The sequence below is a fragment of the Dama dama genome, chromosome 5 (genome assembly GCF_033118175.1).
Source record: "Dama dama isolate Ldn47 chromosome 5, ASM3311817v1, whole genome shotgun sequence".
Taxonomy (NCBI): domain Eukaryota; kingdom Metazoa; phylum Chordata; class Mammalia; order Artiodactyla; family Cervidae; genus Dama; species Dama dama.
The window spans coordinates 41,502,569-41,524,142 of NC_083685.1; the positions used below are offsets into that span (position 1 = coordinate 41,502,569).

The 21,574-nt window shown below is 36.2% G+C and overlaps 1 protein-coding gene and 1 non-coding gene across 3 annotated transcripts in view; both read left to right on the top strand.

The window, feature by feature from the left end:
* INTU (inturned planar cell polarity protein) overlaps positions 1 to 21,574 on the top strand; it is an 85,472-nt gene that overhangs the window by 19,273 nt on the left and 44,625 nt on the right. For both annotated transcript variants that reach the window (XM_061142317.1, XM_061142318.1), the window contains exons 3-6: positions 5,368 to 5,453; positions 14,738 to 14,941; positions 19,006 to 19,124; positions 21,481 to 21,570. In XM_061142317.1, coding sequence (XP_060998300.1) covers positions 5,368 to 5,453; positions 14,738 to 14,941; positions 19,006 to 19,124; positions 21,481 to 21,570 — 499 coding nt within the window. The remainder of the gene's footprint in view (positions 1 to 5,367; positions 5,454 to 14,737; positions 14,942 to 19,005; positions 19,125 to 21,480; positions 21,571 to 21,574) is intronic.
* On the top strand, positions 7,237 to 7,343 carry LOC133058084 (U6 spliceosomal RNA). Its single transcript, XR_009693208.1, has one exon. It is a non-coding gene; the product is annotated as a U6 spliceosomal RNA (small nuclear RNA).

Sequence of the window (21,574 nt, forward strand, 5' to 3'; positions counted from 1 at the left end):
AAAAGAGTGATATTTTATGACATATGAAAATTTTATGAAATGCAGACATCAGTGTTCATAAATAAAATTTTATTGGAACACAGCTACATTCGTTTATTGCTGCTTTAAAGCTACAATGTCAAAGTTGAGGAGTTGCAACAAAGACCATATGGCCTGCAGAGCGTAATGTATTTACTGATGTGAGCCTTTACAGAAAAAGTCTGCTGACCCCTGATGTAAAAAGAGGAAAATCTATGTGCCTGAAAACATTTGTTGAAGCATTTTTTAGTTAGAATAAAAAATAAAAAACATGAAAATGTCAAGCTAACAGTATGGTTATTTAAATTATAATTTAATAATTATAAATTATTTGTTATTTGACTATTAAAGTTATAATTCTAAAAACTATATAACCAGCATAAAAATTCTTATTACTTGAGAAATCTAAAAGGAAAAAATAATTCCTAATGACTCCTTTGTGTGAACAGAAGTAAAGACTAAAAATAATTTTCAAAATTAATCATGGCTATAGGTGGCTCAGATGGTAAAGAATCCATCTGCCAATGCAGGAGACCTGAGTTCGATCCATGGGTTGGGAAGATCCCTTGGAAAAAGGAATGGCCACCCACTCCAGTACTCTTGCCTGGAAAATCCCATGGATAGAGGAGCTTGGTGGGCTACAGTCCACGGGGTCGCAAAGAGTTGGACATGACTGAATGACTGAACAACGACAAATAGTGCCATAAATAATTTAAAGTCATCAGTGGTTTTTCCAACATTTCTGTAGTATTATTTTCTATTTTAATGAGAAAACCTTACAATAGTTTCTTATCCATCATCTTCTGAGAATATGGTATTTTACTTAATATTTTGTATAGTATTAGTAGTTACAATATATGTGCTACCATTATTCAAGGAACTCTAGGATGGTAGGTTGGGAGGGACCTTGATTTTCTCTAGTTTAGTGCTTAAGTATTATAGTTGACGGATTGATATTGAAGTTAAAAAATACAATAATTTTTATTCTCTCAAAACTTAAGATTTTGTCAGTAAATGCATGAACTTTAATGAATAAAATGGCAGTATGTAACTGCTTAAAAAACCAGATGCTTGGGATGTTTCAAAAGAACAGCATGTATACTATCTATGGTGAAACAGATCACCAGCCCAGGTGGGATGCATGAGACAAGTGCTCGGGCCTGGTGCACTGGGAAGACCCAGGAATCGGGTGGAGAGGGAGGTGGGAGGGGGGATCGGGATGGGGAATACGTGTAAATCTATGGCTGATTCATATCAATGTATGACAAAACCCACTGAAATGTTGTGAAGTAGTTAGCCTCCAACTAATAAAAAAATTAAAAAAAAAAAAAAAACAAAACCAGATGCTTTCCCCTCGTAAGTCAAATTCAGCTTAATTTAAATGAACAATTAAATTCACAATCTGATCCCATCCCCCTGTCTCATATGTATTTCCCAGTCCTCCTGTACATTAAACACTCACTTCTAACAGTACTGAGTTATTCTTTCCCCAGTGACCTCCCAATGTACCTTGTATATCCATCTGTTCTTTAGCATTCATGGTCTCTGACTCTCATTTGATGCTTAGTCAAGGTTGCTTTGTATTGTTCAGTGGGTATATTAATTTCCTATTGCTACTGTGACAAATTACCAGACACGGTGGTTCAAAACAGCACAAGTTTATCATCTTACAATTCTGGAAATCAGAAGTCTAAAATGTGTCTTCCTACACTACAATCAATGCATGTGTCCACAAGGGCTGCGTTCAGTCTAGAGTCTCCAAGGGAGAACTCCTTTCCTTGGCAAGCATTCCTAGCCTTGTGGTCCCTAACTCCACCTTCAAAGCCGGCAGTGTAGCCTCTTGAGGTCTTTCTCTGACTGATTTTCCTGCCTCATTCCTTTAAATATCCTTTGATTACATGGGACTCACTTGATTAATCTCCCAATCTCATGTTTCTTAATTACATCTGAAAAGTCTCTTTAGCTATGTAAAGTAACACATTCACAGATTTTAGAGATGAGCACGTAGACTTTTCTGGAGGACTATTCTGCCTACCACAGTGTGTGTTTTTTATTTTTTTTTAATATGAGTATTATTTTTTTTGCTGTAGTAATAATATATGTTTATTGTAGACCATTTATAAAATGTAATAAAACAAAGCAAAGAAAACGTCCAGTCACCCAAAGACAGCATTTTGGTGTGTGTCCTTTCTTTTTCATACATTTATGTGTAATAATTTTGTTCAAAAGTGATTTCTTAAATTGTGTATTCATTTTGCATATAGTGTTAGTGGAACTGTAAACTAACTTTTGCATCTCTATTTCCATAGTCCCTGATGCCTAAGGTAGTTAGTATGCTTCAGTACACATTTGTCATTTGATATAAGTAGATGCTGAGAAATTGATGGGTGTTCTGAAATAATGACTTAAGCATTATGATAAACTGACCTTCTCTGTTTAGGTTTTATTTGATTCTTGAATGTATCTCTTGATAAACTTGGTAGATTTTCCCTCTTATTTCTACCCATCAATAATCCTCAGACTACTGCTTATTTAACAGTTCAAACCAGTTCATGCATTTCATTTCCTTTCAGCCTTTGAGATGGGACCATGCATACTAATGACTCCCATGCACTTCTTGAGAAAGAACTTTCCTGGGGCACAGGCTGCCCACTGCAGTGATGTGATGTCCAGGAAGCCTGCCATCTCTGAGTCACCTCACAGGAGGTGCTCAGAGAAACACAAGGAAAACAAATATCTGGGAAATGAAAAGGAGATATAACTCTTTATAGAAAGAGACAGTTTTCTACTAAACATTTTAAAATATTGTGTACATAGTACAGTTGTTCTAGAATTAATTTTCATGTCTTTTGTGATGATTCATGTCTCCTGTTTTTAGAGGTTTGCTGGACATGGTGCTTTCAGACAATACTTCCTACAACTACAGAACTGTATTCATTAGGGTTTGGAGGGGGGCAAAAAAGGAGTCATTTGTGACGTTATCAGGTGGTTTTAGTTTAAAGGAACAAGTATTAAATCGTTTCACTATTTGAGTGTCCTGAGGACAGAATAATCTACAACTCATGGTTGGTATCATCCAGAAGTGGTTTTGTTTTACATCAGTATTCCTGTATTGTGTTCATCTTCCTTCATCTTCCCCTCACTCCCTCCCTTCCTTCTCTCTTTTTCTTTCATTATTTTCTTTCTTTCTCTCTTCTCCCTTTCTCCTTCCCTTCCTTTCTTCCTTTTAAAAATCACTACAGCTATAAATAATGTTATATAGTACACTTATTTAGTCTTTTGTTTAAAAATAATTAGGGGAATATGTTGCTTTTTTATTTTTCCAAGTTGAACTAACGTTGGAAGTTTAGTTTGCAAGTTCTTTCTTTTCTTCCAGTATGACTGAGATATAATTGACATAAAGCACTGTAGAAGATTAAGGTATACAACATAATAAATTGACTTACATCATAAAATGATTACCATAGTAAGTGGTAATGTTTAGTGAGTATGCATCATTTCATATAGGTACAAAGTTAAAGAAGTAGAAAAAAATTTTTTTGTGTGATGAAAACTCTTAGGATTTACTTTCTAAACACCTTTGTTATGTAACATACCAGAGCATTAATTACACTTATCATGTTGTACATTACATTCCTAATACTTATTTATCTTATCACTGGAAATTTGTACCTTTTGACCAACTTCATCCAATTTTCCCCTTCCTGGCTTCCCTGCCTCTGGTAACCACAAATGCATTTTCTTTTTCTATGAGTTTGTTTATTTGTTTTGTAAGTGTAAATGACCTACAGCACTGTGTTGGTTCCTATTATATAGCATAGTGGTTCGATATTTCTATACATCTTAAAATTCTTAACTTTTAAGAAAAGTTACGAGGTTGCTCAAAGTGCTGTAATAGTGAACCATCATGTCAGACTTGGTGGCCAAACCCAATGCCGTCCTCAACTGAACAGCATTTCTTGAGCATCTATACCTAGTGTAGGTCATTGCAGGCTCTCACAGGGCTGGCCTGAGAAACTCCTGCTCACTCTGCACTTTGCCCCTTTCCCGATGATAGCATATCAAGGAAACCAAGGAATGAAGGCAGAGAGAGGACGAGGAGGAACAGCAATGGGTAAGGTAACGACAGTTTCACCTGTTCCCCAGCCCTCATTCTCAGAGGTCATCATGAAGAGGACCAGGTGATACCTACACACAGTAGGGCTCCTTTAAAGGAACGGAACTCTGAGTTTAGGGAACATACATCTTTTATAAAGAGCAATCATTAATAATAAGACACTGAGGGAGAAATTATCCTTATTGTTCTGTACTTTTGCTCTGGAGGGAGACACTATTTCATCCAAAACTGTTCCTTGTACAATCTTGAAAAGATAATTCAGAACAAAGACTTTCAGTTCCTTGGCTTGTAAGATACAGAAAAGCAGGAGAGGCCAATATAGAGTTGTCTAACAATACTATTTTATCTATATGCCTGTTTGTTTTCTGTCTTCTCCAAAGAATATTAAGTTCCATATGTATAGAGATTTTTTGTTCATTCTGTATCTGCAGTGCCTAGAACAGTGCCTGGCATACAGCAGGTGCTCAGTAAGTGTTTGTTGGATGAATTAATGAATGGTTGTAATTGTTTATGTCCTATCGATAAGAATGATGAGAAAAAATAACCTTGTTATGTGTATTTCTATTACTGCAGTTCACTGGTGTTTAAATATCACCTTCATGTTGTGAGAGTAAATTTCCATTTTAACACTGATCTTTATTTTATTAAAACCATTTGATTTGATAATATACACATTTAAAGGAAAGCCATGGAAAAGGATATTTTAACTGAAACATGCTATAGATTTTATTGTGGTTGAGGGCTTTTGAAACAAAATGCTGTGTGTAGACAAAGATCAGTAATAACAGTGAATACCCAGCATTTTGAGTTATGATGTGCCACGTGGATTTAATTAAAATTTCAGCTGAATTTTTTTACTGTGGGTCTAAGTGTTTAGATTCAATTTTGTTAAGTGTAATACTTGGTTAATGCTACAACTTTTCCATTTGTCCCTTTGGTTGATATAATTCTCCCAATTGTAGAAAAAAATAAGAATATTGTTCTCTTTAAACATTCATAGGTTATATTTAGTTATGCTGCAGTGTTGGGCTGCACTATGGTTTAAGAGTGGGGTGGCAGATTAGCTCTGCCACTGAAGAATTTTATAATCTTGAGCAACTCCCTGAATGTCTGCACTACATTTTGTACTGCACTTGGAAGGTCAGATTAGATACTTTATAATGTTCCAATTCCAGATCTTTTTCAGTTTTGCATACTCACGCAACTGTCCTTTATTGTGTTCGTGTTTTCAGGTGATGTCCTCATTGCTGTGAACGATGTGGAGGTGACCACTGAGAACATAGAGAGAGTTCTATCTTGCATTCCTGGACCTATGCAGGTGAACATTCTTTTTCTGTGTTTTGTGATGAAATAAGTGTATCTTGTGCTATTTTCTTTTTATAAAATTCTGAAACGAGTCATGTATAATGGGTGAGTTAAACACTAGAATACTTAAAAATTTTTAGCTCTCAACATTTTTAGCTTTTGGAGATAGTTCTAAAAGGAAAGATAAATATCTGTAAGAACAATACTAAAAACATACATAATAACCAACTTGCCATTGTAAGTACCGTACATATTGATGAAAATCCAGTTTCTGGAGAAGTCATTTTAAACAGTCATGGAATTTTCTGTTCTCTCACTTATTAAAATCATAATTTCTATAAAGTTTTTAAATGTGGCTTTATTTTAAACACCATACTGTTTTTTTTATTTTCATGTTTATCTAGTTTAGCCTTACTCCTGAGCTTTTGTTTAGCCACATAATGAATTATTTTTCATTCCTTGTAAAAATAAATTTCCTCCATAATAAGTTATTTTGATACTCTAAGCATTGACATTTTGTATTATAGATGACATTTTTAGGTCATTAGATGTATTTTTAAAATGCCGTACCTCCTATTCAAGAATGTTCTACTCTTGTTAGCATGGGGAATTGGCTTTCTCTCTTTCGAGGGGTAGAGAGGATGATATGCTTTGGAAATGTTAGAGGCTCCATCAGGCAGTGAAAGAAGGAAGCAGTTTTTAGATTGATGGGAATGAAGAACAGAATGCCTGATAAATCAGAATCATACCTGCATCTGATTGAGGTTCTGAGATAACAAGACCCATTACAAAGTTTCTTGTTTTCTAAGAAGTAAAATTTTGTTGTATTCACTTCCTTCTCAAAATACACACACACGCATGTGCACACATACTTTGAACATATACACACACGCACACAGATGCTCTGTAAATTAAGCTGTCTTTGGAAGTGCAAAATGAAAGTGCTAGAATAACTATGATAGCCAGTGACCAGCCAGGCCCTAGGAGTGGTTAGACAGATGATGCTGTTTGAAATAAAAAAAAATCAGGCAGACACCAGGCATGGAGAAGGAAATAGCAACCCACTCCAGTATTCTTGCCTGGAGAATCCCATGGACAGAGGAGCCTGGAGGGCTGCAGTCCCCAGGGTCACAAAGAGTCGGACACGACTGAGTGACTAAACACACCAGACATAGTGCTGGAGCAGAGTGTGCTGGTTTCCCCTTTAGTTACGAGGTGAGGAGAGGAACAAGGGTGGGCCAGGGTACTAGAGCACCTCCTGGGCTCAGACAGGAGCTACTTACCAGTCAGTAACAAAAAAACACAGTATCTTAAAGGCCGAAACAGCGTCGTCCAAGTAAACTGGCTGCACGTGAGCCCCCGATGAGGGCTCCTCCTTTCCTGCCTGTGTCACTTGCAGGTGTCCTGACAATACTGCCAGAGTTCAACCACCTCTGTTCTGCCTTCAAAAAAGAATTATGTTTCCAGTGGAGTCACATTATTCTGACACTTAATTAATATACAACATTTGCAAATTTGGCGATGCACAGTTGGCAGAAAAAGGAAGACAAAGAAATAATGGTTTAAAAATTTTGGACCAATTTCACCCACCATTTCCATGTCCTTGTTAAGCATGAAATAGGAGTTGTATATCTGCTGCCTGCCCAATTTGCCATTACAACTGCATTAAATATGGTTCTGTGTTTAAATATATATATATACACACAGACACACTGTGTATATATATTTATATATTTTTTACAACATTATTCTTAAGTGCCAACTCTTATATCTTGTGCCAAAATGAGGAAACAGCAGTCCTTGCTTCGACTGCACATATACTAAAATTGGAACGATACAGAGAAGATTTGTACGGCCCCTGCACAAGGATGACAGGCAAGTTCATGAAGCGTTCCTTGTTTTTTTTGAATATCCAGTATGGTCAATAAATAAATAAAAATTAAAAAACAAAATGAAGAAATAGCAAAGATGGAAGAAATACTGTTGTGGGTCAGAATGATCATATTGAGAGAGTATGTTGAACTCCAGCACAGCCTTGCCTTCCTATTGTAATTTCAAGGGGATTTTGCCCGTATACAGCCTGAGAATTGGGAAGGGAACTAGAGTTTGTAGGGTGCCAGGAAGTATGTTGGTGCTTTGCTAATAGCATTCCCTTTGATAATTTCATTTGTTCCCCATAATAATCTGTATTAATCTGATAATCTGTATTCCTGTTTACACATGAGAGAAAAAGACTCTAGAAGAGAATTAATGATTTGTCCAAGATTACAGAATTAATAACCCAAAGAACTGGAGCCAAAACTGACGCCACAATGTGATGCTCCGATTGCACACACAGCCTGGGTGCGTCTTTGTGTCTGTATCCCCTTGTTCTCGCCACAGCTAACTGCAGTGGACTTGTCTCAGAAGAAGCTGTTCTACCTAGTTTGTACCTATGACATTTAAAATGGTGATTCAAGCAGTAAGAGAAGAGGAATGCTGGTTTATAAAGAATAGCTTGAAAAGTGAAAAGTGAAAGTGAAAGTTGCTCAGCCATGTACAACTCTTTGTGATGCCATGGATAGTCCATGGAATTCTCCAGGCCAGAATACTGGAGTGGGTAGCCTTTCCCTTCTCCAGGGAATCTCCAGCTCCTCAGTCCTTCTCCAGGGATTCTTCAGGCAAAAATACTGGAATGGGTTGCTGTCCTCCTCCACGGTATCTTCCCAACCCAGGGATTGAACCCAGGTCTCCCACATCGCAGGTGGATTCTTTACCAGCTGAGCCACCAGGGAAGCCCAAAGAATACCTTAGGAGACTTTATTTTAATTTTGGAAATAACCAACAGTAGCATATTAAGCTTATACTCAGGGTATAAAAATAGCCTGAAGTGCTTCTTATCATCCAGCAGAAGAGGCCCCGGGTGAGAATGTAATGTGGCAGAAAGGTCACTGAGGAGAAGGAGGGCAGATCTCTATTTTAAACCTTGCTCTGAGCAATTTTCAAAAGTCTTCTGGGTTTCACTTTCCTCATCTATAATCAGAGGGCATTTGTGAGAATAAATCTCTGAGCCCTCTTCCAACTCTACAGTTCTGTATTTGAATTTTAAATAAGTTCTGCTTTAAATAGATCCAGAATACCAGCGTGAAGTCCAGCAGCAAAGCCTGGAGCACTAGGTGAAGCACAGAGAGACCAAATCATTTCTTTTAAAGCTAGGTTTTAACATTCTGCAAAATAGCTACCTTAGATTCTTCAAAAATGGTAATGTCATGAAAGAAAAAAAGGCTAGAGAATTGTTTTAGATTAAGACAGACTAAGCTAACATACAACCAAATGCAGCAACCCTTCCTTTACTGATCCTCTAATGCAATTAGGAATAGCTTTATTGGGACATTTGGGGAAATTTGAATATGATCTTTGTTAGAGAAAAGTGTTGTATGTCATATCCCTAAATGTCATAATTATATTTGGTTGTGTAGCCTTAGGAGAGATACATACTAAGGTACTTAGCAGTGAAGTATTAAAGTAGCTGCAAATAATTCTCAAGTAGTTACAGCAAAATTATTTTTTTAAGTAGACAGAAGGTGAGGATTTAAGAAGAGGTGGGTAAGACAAGGGGGAAAAGAGGGAGGAAACAAGTGTGGCAGAATGTGTTTTAAAATTGCTGAAACTGAGTGAGGGGAATGTATGGGTGATCATCGTACACTTCTTGCAACTTTCTATAGGTTTACATTTTTTAAAATAAAAAAATGTTTCAGAAATTCAAAATGACAAGAACGAAGGTGACAGTACTCTTCTAGTGATTGATTTTTGTGATCTTGATCTGTTGCCACATCTCTGTACATTCACTCATTCAACCAGCAGGTAGAACACCATCCCCCCGCCCTCTGGCTTCATCAGGGAATTTGGGTCCAGACATTGCAATTGACCAGGACTGATTGCGTTAAGTACCAGGCCGTTGCTGGTTTTCCTGAAACTTTGGAGGAATCCAACCCCTTTTCTGGGAGACCAGCCTGCAGAACATTACTTCTTAGGCTTATGAGAGGAGAAGAGTCTTCTTTAAAGAGATGATACTTGAGTAGAATATTTCGACTTTTATTATTTCCTTGTTACACAAAAGTGGTGCTCACATATACTGTGGAAAGATTAGGAAGTAGACAGACACATTTTTTAAAAAGTATTTGTAAATCTTTTTTATTCTCAGAACCCAGAAGTAACTAGTTAATGTCAGTATTTTAAAGAAGATGACTGATGTGATCAAACTTGCATTTAGGAATATATCTCTCTGGATGGGACTTGAGATTGGAAAACCAGGTGATGAGCTTTATGATAGTCCAGAAGAGAGGGAGTTATGGTCTGGGCAAAGGCCTTGGCTGTGGATATGGAGGAGAAGAAGTAGATGAGAGGTAAAGTATGTGGGAAGTAAAGAGGACAGTAGATTCTGCAGGAGATAACAGAGTCCACGGTGCCTTCCAGTTTTTGCCTTTAGTAGCCCCGTGATACTGTCCAAAAGAGGAGGATCAAAGAGAATTTGCTGAGCCAAGTGGGCTCAATTCCTTCAGACTGTTGACTAAGGACTGTTCAGAGCATCTGCCAGACATAGGATAAAGGATCAGACACGTGGAGAGCAGCGAAGATGTTGTGAGAGAGACATGCAGACGTTGAGGCAGAAGTGAGGCTGTAGTCTGGCTGTGTGGTTCCACGTGTGGAGAGGCTGGCATGGCAGCTAATGGGGAAGGAGCATTGGCTGGTTTGTTTGGCAGAGGCCAAAGCAACATGGCTTGTTACATGATGTGGATTGGAGAGGATAATTAAAGCAGCAAGGTCTTGGAAGTGGTGAGTTACAGAGTGCATGTCCTTGGACCTGAGAATAAGGTACAGCATCCCCTGAAGGTATCGGGGGTGGAGGGAAGGGAGGAGGAAAAAAAGGATCGGTAAATTGCACAAATAAGAAAAGCTTTTGAGGGAGACAGGAGATGATGAAACTTGTCACAGTTTAATGTCCATGGAGGAACAACAGAATACCCTTCCTTTAAGAAGCTTCACATAAGAAGCTTCAACAGAAAAAACCCTTTTTATGAGAAGTTTCATATAAACTCAAGACAAAACTTTTCTATAAGAAGGTTGATATAAACTATCTTATATTAGATGTTACTCAATAAAAGTTTTTTTTCCTATAAAACATATGATATCCTTAATATTTACATATATCAACCCCTTTTAAAAAATAGCACTTAACTTTTAATTTGGTTATCTGTCTTACCCTTTTATGGTTTTATCAAAGCAACCAGATTCCCTGACATTTATAGCTACTTAGCATGTAAGCTTTTCAAAATGTCTTGCTAACGTGTAATTATCTTTGCATTATGGAGCCAACTTTACTTACATCAGAAGAATAGTGGCTAAAATAGTCCCTTAAAGAATGTTAACGGATGGTTCTGTGGTGTGTGTGTTGTTTGAGTTTTTGTCATAGTGAGGGGAAAACTTGTTTTCAAGTATGTCATTCTTTACCGAGCATAGCATACCAGTCTTAAATTTTAGGTTGCTGTAGCTGTCTAAAGTAGAATTCGTACATTTTTATAAATCTACCAGCTAATTTCCTTTTGTCATACCCTATCTTTTGACCTCTCCACCCACGAGAATCTGAGCTGCAGAAGATGCGCCTCCTGTTCACAAGTGCATTTCTTTCTCTGAGCACCTCTCACAGAGAGATGCTCCATCAGACCCAGCCTGCCTCTTGTGACGCCTGCTCCCTGAGGTTGTCCCTCATCCCTGCTTGCTACAGTCAGATTTCTCACCCTCCATTTCACTCATATGACCAGCTCCACCCCAGAGCCCAGTGCTGGGGACAGTCTTCACAACTACCCTTTCTAAGGGTACAAAGTCTGCACTAGAGATTTCCCCAAATTCTAAAGATTTCTCACATTTCCAAGGAACGCCACCGAAGACCACCATATATTTTCTTTTGGAAATTCCTAAATCCTTATTCTCAGATAAAAGAACACCCTAAGTACCAAGCCATTTTTGCTTCATCAGGTCATCATTCAAGGATTTAATATATTTATGCTTCTGTGTGCTCAGTTGCTCAGTCATGTCTGACTCTTTGCAAGCCCATGGATTGTAGCCCTCCAGATTCCTAAGTCCATTGAATTATGGAAGAAATATGGCAAGAATACTGGAGTGGGTTTCCATTTTCATCTCCAATATTTATGCTTATTTTTATATTTTTATTTATGTATACATATATTGAGCATTACACACTAGAACAGATGCCACCCTCAGAACGTAGTCTTTCAGGCCATATATTGGTTACATATTGCTTGTTTGGATCAGAACCTCACACCAAATATTCTTTTTCACATTTTTCTAAGATCATTTCTGAAACAGTGTATCTTAAGCTCTTCTTCACCTCATCCTTCTTATCCTTATATTAGTTTTTCAGATAAATCTTGAGTGTTCCCATATAGGATCACTAACTTTTTCTATTTTTGTTTAGCTTACTTAATATTCCAACACCTCCCCCACCATCCAGTTATATTAGTGTTCTACTAGCCTTTTGGGGTTTTTTGGCTATACAGCATGCAGATCCTAATTCCCTAACCAGGGATTGAACCTGCACACCCCCTGCAGTGGAAGTGTGGAGTCTTAACCACTGGACCACCAGGGAAGTCCCAAGCCTTTTTAGATAGTGTTCTAATACCAAGGGCACATTTTTCAACATCAAGTTTATAGAAAACATTAACGTTAGTAAGGGTTGATCTTTTCCATTTGGAATATTAAATGTTTTGTAAAGAAACATGAACATTTGGCCTCAGAAAAATTCCGTGAGGAACTTCTCCCTTCCTACTCTCTCGCCATGATTTGGTTCATCTTAACTCTGAATATATACATATTGATGAATTTAGACCTTATGTCCCTTTTCTACTTGTTAGTAAAATAAATCTGAAACGTATTTTAGAAAATATGTTTATTTAACTAAATTCACTTTAGGTGTATGTGTGTTAGTCACTCAGTCATGTCTGACTCTTTGAGACCTCATGGACTATAGCCTGCCAGGCTCCTCTGTCCATGGGACTTTCCAGGCAAGAATACTGGAGTGGATTTCCATTTCCTTCTCCAAGGGATCTTCCCAACCCAGAAATAAAACCCAGTTCTCCTGCATTGCAGGCAGATGCTTTACTGTCTGAACCATCTTAGGTAGACAAAGATAACTCAGCGCCCCTGAAATATTAGACAGCTACAGATAAGCAAAATTGAATGCAACCATAGTCACTCTTTGCCAACCAAAAAAGAAAGATATCTAGATAGTTTTTCTTTTGGAAAGTTTCACTCATCCGGGTAGATTTATTTCACAGTATAATACTAACAATAGATAGGCTGATGCGATTATGAATTTTTTTAATAATATGCTTAATATTTTTATGAAAATATATGAATATTTAGGACTCATTTTTTAAAAATGACAGTGATATATTAGTATTTATCATATATTTAAAGTTGGACTTGAATATAGTACCTTTTAATAAGTTATCAAAAAATAGGTATTATTACTGTCTTGATAGTAATTTTTAAATGTTTCCTCTCAAAATGCAACTTACTGCATATTAACAATTTTATCTGCTTTTAAATATTGACGAAATTTCCTTTTCCCCCCCAGTTTATTGAGGTTTGATTGACAAATAAAAATTGTATCTGTTTAGATTGTACAGTGTGATGATTTAATATACATGTATCATCCAGACTTCTTTATTCTTGATCAAGCATGAATTTATTTTTTTAATTTTAAAATTTAATTTTAAAAAGTCATTGCACTTTTAATTTCTAAATTTAAAATTATATAGATTGTTATGATTAGAATGTCCTGACTTATCTGTATTCTGATAAGATTTTAAACATTAGGAATATTTTGTGCCTATGTAGCTTGTGATGATGTCCTTGCTACACAAAATTAACTATATTTAGTGACGACTTCTTTTAGTCAAGATACACACTGGTGCTTCTTCGAGATAAGCAAGTTATCTTTGGTCAGCTGGCATCTAAACACATATCTCCTTTTTCAAGAAAAGGTAATTGAGAAATGGAAGCTACCTTTCAACAACTGGAAGATGGCCACATTCTGGACCCTTGCCAATCTTATTTGACATCAAGCCATGAAATTAAAACTATCTTGATAAGATAAATACTCTTCTTAGGGCCACAGTTCAAGATCCAACATGTTGATAAGTTTTTGTTCTTGTTAGCCTTTATTTTAAAGGACCACAAAGAATATCTAAGAGAAGAATATTTGAGTATCACCATTTGAACAGAGAGCTAATTCTGGTTGCATGAGGTTGCTTTTAATCCTGAATCTCTTCCTGCTAATTTCCCCAGATGAGTCAATGCTAGTAGCATTTGTAGTACAGTGTTACTCTGTTAACACTATCAGCTCATACTAACTTTTGCTTTCCCATGGCATATCTTGTATTTGTTGTCAATACTTAGAATACAATGTGTGTGTGTTAGTCGCTCAGTCGTGTCCCACTCTTTGTGACCCCATGGACTGTAGCCCGCCAGGCTCCTCTGTCCATGGGATTCTCCAGGTAAGAACACTGGCGTGGTTTCCCATTTCCCCCTCCAGGGTATCTTCCCGACCCAGGGATCTAACCCATGTCTTTTATCCTCCTCCATTGGCAGGCAGGTTTTTTACCGCTAGCACCAAACCTGGGAAGTCCCTGAAATACAGTGACTAACTCTTGAGAGTCCCTTGGACTGCAAGGAGATCCAACCAGTCCATCCTAAAGGAGATCAGTCCTGGGTGTTCATTGGAAGGACTGATGCTGAAGCTGAAACTCCAATACTTTGGCCACCTCATGTGAAGAGTTGACTCATTGGAAAAGACCCTGATGCTGGGAGGGATTGGGGGCAGGAGGAGATGGGGATGACAGAGGATGAGATGGCTGGATGGCATCACTGACTCGATGGGCATGAGTTTGAGTAAACTCCGGGAGTTGGTGATGGACAGGGAGGCCTGGCATGCTGCAATTCATCAGGTCGCAGAGCTGGACACGACTGAGTGACTGAACTGAAGTTTAAATTAATGAACTTAGGTGCAGAGATCTATACATTCTTACTCAACAACTGTTTGTAATAATACGTACCATCGTCCTAGGAGCTGGAGATACAAATATAAATAGAATACACAGTTCCTGCCGTCAAGGAGCCCACACTCTACAGTGATTTTTATGCATACTGGAGTGAATGTGCATGTAGAGTCTTCTTTGTGAAAACCAATGCTGATTTTCCCTTGTTATAAAGTCAATATATTTTAATTTTTTAAAGGTGAAACTGACATTCGAAAATGCATATGCTATGAAAAAGGAAACAACTCAACCAAGACAGAAAAAGGCACAGTCGAACACAAGTGATCTAGTCAAACTTCTGTGGGGAGAAGAGGTAGAAGGTATCCAGCAGAATATTCTAAACACTCCTCACATCGTTATGTACCTCACACTACAGCTTGACTCGGACACATCAAAGGAAGAGGTGAGTGTCTTCTCAAAAGTACAAAGGAAAAAAGTAAGGACAAGGACTTCTTTGTAGACTTCCAAATGCATAGCAAGCTTTCTCAGCCACTCTCTGTCTTGTGTTTTTGGTATCTCTATTCCACACAGCAGTCTTCCCATTGACAAGCTCAGTGAACCCATTTATAGAGATTACTAAAATATTTGAATTTGTTTCTCCGTATCTTCTTTAAAAATGTCTATTTGAACTGCTTTTTCCATGATATTTTTTTACCTATACTTGGTTGCTTGTATCATTACTATTCTTATTTCTGTTTTCTTGTGATTACTCTAAATATTTTCTCATGATATTTGTCTTAACAGATTCTAAAGTTAAACACTATCTTAACCCTTTTTCAAAATAATTCAAAGCCCTTAGTACACCTTAACTCCCAATTTTCCCCTCTTCACATACATGCTATTATCATCAGTAGTTAAGTGCCATCATTTTTTAAAATTCTACAAATTGAGCATAATTATACTACTGGTACTACTATTTATTACTGTATTTTATATATTACAGAATGTATACATTTTATATCATAAAGTTCATATTTTATGTGTCATATTTCATACAGATGAATCATCTTTAAATTTGCATGTATGTTTACCTTTTTTAAATTCACTATTCTTATATCTCACCTTATTTGATTATTTTTCTTCTTCCTAAAACTTGTACTTTAGGCATTCCTCTTTCACTGAATTCTTTTTGTTGTTGTTTATCTGATGCTGCCTTTTTCACCCTCCTTGAGAGGTAGCTTTGTAATTCTTCCTGCAATACTTCCTTTGTTTAAGTCTTCTTGTGTTGCCAAGAAGAAGAAGTCAACACATGGCACTGGTCATGCCAACTAAACAGAACATTTTTTTCTCTAATCTGTTTGAAGACAGTATTTCTTTGTCTTCTGACTTCCGTAGTTGCTATTAATTAAGGACTCTCCATTATTCCTTTTCAAGATCTGTTGTATTATCTGTGTTCAGTTTGCTTCTGTTATGTCCAAACTGCTTTTTAGCCTCTCCGTGGTGTTTGTTTGTTTAAACAGTCCCATTTTTATTTTGAGAAATTCCTGAAAAGTTTTTAACTAATTTACATGCAAATCTGCTGGACTATTCCTGATAATCTCTAGTTGCTTGCTTGTCTTAGTGATTCTTTACTTTCTCTAAGCATCTCATACAGACCTTCTCCTGATGGGGACTCTGACTTGTGGTGGCTTACCGTGTTATGTTCTTGGGTATCACTGACTAAACTTGCTGCTTGATTTTTATCTTTGGGCATCCTTTGGTTCTAAATGGGGAATGTCTTCCTGCAAGGAGAATTTGCTTCTTCTGCTTTTCTCACTGACCTAGGGCACTTCAGCCTCACCCAAAGGTCTGGGTTTAACATGATGGTCCTAGGCTCAACTCACCTACCTAACTGTTGGCCCAAAGCTCAGTGTCCTGACCAAAGGCATTGTAGGTATCAGCCCTCAAGACAGCCTGCCTCTGTCCTTCTGCCCTCTACTTACCACTCCCAGCTGAGGCCCCAGCTTGCTTTGCAGTGCTGAAGGAAGGGTATGGAGAGGATATCATTGGAGACCTCTCTAGTTCTTTTATATTGAGCAGTTCAACAAGTATATTTTGGCCATGAATCTGGTTGTTCTACAACACAAGGGTCTCAGAGCACCCAGTGTACCATAATGCTTTGAGCAGAAGTGAAATCAAAAAAGTTTTTACAGGGACTTCCCTGGTTAAGCCTGAACTTCTGCTGCAGGGGTGCAGGTTCCGTCCCTGGTTGAGGAACTAAGATGTCACGTGCTGCAAGATGCTGCCAAAAAATAATTAAATAATTTTTAAAAAACCACACACATTAAAGTTTAGACCTAATTTACATTTCTTTTCTTTTGAAATCCTTGCAGTCTATACTGTCAATGACAAGTCCATTTTTATTCAAAGTGTATATTTCCTTGTGTTGCTTTTTCATATGTCCGAATTTAGCCAATAGCTGAACTGGAAAGGAAGGAATTTACTTACACATATTTTTATAATTTGCTGTGCTCTGAAGAATACATGGAGACCTAGAGGTGATAACTCTAATTTCGTGCACATATTACTAGTCCCTTGTATCTTTAGAACAAGTGAGAAATTTAACCATGTATTAAATAAAACACATAGCATATTTCTGAGATGGTAGCACCTTGCATCTTTCAAGGTCGTCTTGGAGTAGGATAATGCTGAGGCCTTTTGTCATCCTCGCCTTTCTTTCCATGGGAAAGTGTGTCGATGTTTCTCTAATGAGCAGGTTTCGGTCTGTTGACAGCCTTGTATCAACATTGTCATTAGGAGAGGCTTTTTATTCTTACTGAACAGAGTGGAAGCTGCTGCAAATGCATGCTACTAACAAGTGCTTTAAAACGCAGCTAATTAAGTTGGTTAGGAACTGTGGTGCTTGCCAGGTCTTGAATAGTGAGGCTTTGTGGGCTGGTTGCTGCAGAGGTTGGAGCAGAGACTTTCTCAAATGACCTTTGTATTCTGGTATTACTTATTTTACAATTAAATGTCATAGGGTCATTTTGTTTTCATATGAGTTACATATTTAATAACAGCTTGTTTGCCTCAAGTTACAAGATTTGGACTTAAAAAAAAATAATCAAAGACTATGTGGTTATTTGTTTAAAGTGGTGTTTGGTGTTTGGCTAAATACAGTAAATTTGTTTGCCAGTTAAGGTTCAAATTTATTAAATGGACATAACAGAAGATCTTAATGGGTGTTTGACTTAATTTCTAGAGATAAAATGTTTTGTGATTACTTTTACACTAGAAATACTACCAGAAGTTCAGGTTATTAAGCAGGCTGTATTTAGCCCACATCTTCCATAGCAGTTTGCATATATTAAATCTACTTGGTAAGTATAAAAAACAGATGTGTCCAGTTTGTTATTATTTATATTTTATCCTAACATGAAAGTTGCTAAGACATGGACTCCAAGCCACATAATTGTGTCTTTTAAAGAGAGATGAAAGCAAAGTGTAGAACACTCTTTAGAGAGAGAACCAAAGAAAAGATACAGCATTTTAAAAGTTCGGGTTTCAATCATGGTTATATTAATATTTAAGGGTATTGCCATTGAATATCATAAGTGGAAAGTACTCTGAATTCTCTATGGTTTCTATCTAGAAATTTTTATTTTGCTTGCTTTTAATTTGTTGTAGAGAAAAATAGCATTTTGTTTTAAGTAACAGCAAAAAAGTGAGGTACAGATTGATCCATCCCTTCATGAAAAAGTACTAACAATGCACATCTTGGTTTTGAAATTTATTTAATTTTATGAAAATATTTGTTTCCTGGGAATATACTCTTCTTGAAAACAGAAAACTATTAAGCATTTTGTGAATAATCCTATGGATTTAGTATTTTCATAATTTAAAATGTCCCTTTTAAAGGTTGAATTCAGATTAATTTATGACAGGCAAATGCTTTTAAATTGAAACAGAAGATTTTATAGTATCGTTAATACTTCTTTCTTATCTGCATGACTTTAATTTTGTATTCTCACTTTGTAAGTTTAATAACAGCCTTGTATTTAAATAAAAATTTTATGGTTTTAGCAAAGATGAAGCTTATCTTTTAAAAGTCAGTAATGAAAGTAATTAAATTTAAAGACTCCTTAAAGTTTCATTTAGTGTCTGTGTGCGTATGTAACCATAGGAGACAAGAATATCTATATAGTGAAATATAAATGCTAGTATTTAAATTTATTGTAAAGGAGATTAATATTTGAAGCATTGCTGGTAATTGGTTTAACTATTCCAACTAATCAGTATTCTACTCAGCATATATATTATGACCAATTTTGATAGTCTCTTATTTTAAATGTGTGTATTAAATTCTAGTTAGTGTGTTAAAATTCCAGGCATACTTTTCTCCTTATGTTTGCATGAAACTCCCACTGAAGCTGAAAGGAGTCATTTTTGTTTGTTTTTTCCTTAATTCAAAGTCTATACTTGGCATGAAAAAAATTATGGTTGGAAAATTTCAGAGGATTGACATTGCTGTTTTTTTGCATTTAACAGCAGGAAATCCTTTATCATTATCCAGTTTCTGAGGCATCTCAAAAACTCCGGAGTGTGAGAGGGATATTTCTCACACTGTGTGACATGTTGGAAAATGTAACTGGGACACAAGTTACGAGGTAATAATTGACTTTTATTTAGCTTTAATTCTTTTTCTTTCAAGTTCTTTACCTTGGTTCTGACAAAACACCAATGCAGGTATCTGTTATACAAATATGTTTGTATCTATAATGGAAATATTTATATGACAGGTGTGGTATCTGTGGATAATTTCTTCCTCACATAGGTTGGTTTTTACTACTCACCTATTGAAAATTAGATTCTCAGTACAGCTGTAGATCTGGGTGTTTGGGCACACTTTACATAACAAAGTTAGACTAATGACCTGCATTTTAGAATTTTTTCATAAAAGTGGTCTCTATTAAGCATGGCATTATGATGAATCTCAGCATTTTCGTGATTGTATCTTGATTATTAACTTGCTTGACAATAGCTTTGTGTTTGGTGAGGATGACTGAATACAAATTTTTCATATAGTTCAAAATGTTTTGTTCTTAAAACAATGATAGAAAAACACACAATACACATACACTTTAGAAAGAGTATTCAGAAGGTGATATCATGATAATATTTCCTGACTTTGAAATTTTATAGTTAACTTGTGGAAAGAGGGGGTTCAAAGTTTTTGAGGTGTTTGGTTTTTTTTTTTTTTGCTTTTTTTCATAAAATAGATCTACAGATTATAAACTATTTTTCTTAATATTTCAACAGTTTGGACTTTACCCAAAAAAAGTTTATCTCAAATTTTATGAGCCCTTCAATACTGATAGAATATCAAGTTGGATTTTCTAGGCTTAAACATTTCTTTTCCCACCTTCTGATTAAAATGACACCTTCAGGATTTTATTTTTTATTGAAGTATTTTGTTGGTTTACAATGTGTTAATTTTATGTGTACAGCACAGTGTACACACACACACACACACACATCCTTTTTAGATTCTTTTCCCTTTGTAATAGGTAATTATAAAATATTGAGTATAGTTTCCTGTGCTATTCAGTAGGTCTTTGTCTAGGATCTTAATAGGTAGGCTCTGCAAGATAACAGGAAGAATTTTTTGTTTTTCTAAATGAAAGTGATATTTAACTCTGGGACTTTTAATATAGTATATATAGGAAAGATTAGTTCATTACAGAATGCTAGTAACTGAGGCTCCATTTAGTATATATTCACAGTCATAAACCTGGAGGAGGGCATGGCAACCCACTCCAGTATTCTTGCCTGGAGAATCCCCATGGAGCCTGGTGGGCTGCAGTCCATGGGGTCGCAAGGAGTTGGACGCAACTGAGTGATGAGGCACAGCACACACATTCATAAAAGCATGACATAGGCATTTAAACTTTTTAAAAATAGTTTTATTGAGATATAGTTCATACATCATCCAATTCACCCACTTAAAGTATACAGTTGGATGGTTTTTGATATTTGAAGATAATGTGAAACCATCACCAGAGTCAGTTTGAGAACATTTTTATTATCTGAAAGAAGAACTCTACCTTTCAGATATTCATTCACCTACTCACCCCCAAGCCCTAAGCACCCACTAATCTACTTTTTGCCTCTATAGGTTTCCCTATTCTGGACATTTTGTAAGAAAGAAATTGAAATATGTTGTTATTTGTGACTAGCTTCCTTCTCCTAACATGTTTTTAAGGTGCAGGCCTCATTTCTAATATTTTTAGTAAGATTTAATTTCAAAGAAAACACCTTCTCACCACCTACCCACACTGTAAGATTGAATCATATTATGTGTTTCCATTGTTTATTATTGTATCTCTCTTTAGAACACATTGCTTTCCAAATTAATTAAAATATAATTGAAGTATGGTAAATGGCACATATGTAAACTGTATAATTTGATCATTTTTGACATTGGTATAGACCCTGAAACCATCACCATCATGAATATATCTTATTACTCCAAATGTTTCCTTGAGAATACATTTAAATCTGACAACATTTTGGTTACTTGTTTATGTGTCCCATACTAAGTGATTGTGTTTTGAGCCTGGGACGATATCTTACTTCTTTGTAATCTCTTTTAGTAAATTAGGTTCATAAATAGATAATCAGTAAAGATTTGTTAACACACTGAGATGGAACCTTTCTTCTTAAAAAATGTGTATATAGTCAATTAATGTTAATAAAAGAGTTTCAATAGCTTTTTGCTATAATGAGTCTCCTTTTGTTTGACCAAGTTTTTGTGAGCTTTTTGAAGTATGTATTTTAGAATATGTTTATGTTGTACAATTCCTTGCCTTTTCTGTGTGGCAATTAGGTATATGCCAAGAAATTTGCTTATTAAGCATGCTGTTCTTAAATCATACCATATGTGATCTTTTCTAAATGACTGTTTATAATTTTATGACATTTAAAGATATTCTTAATTTCATTTTGACTCTGTTTTTTTCTTAGCTCATCCCTTTTTTTAAATGGAAAACAAATTCATATCGCTTATTGGAAAGAATCTGACAAGCTGTTGTTAATTGGCCTGCCTGCCGAGGAGTAA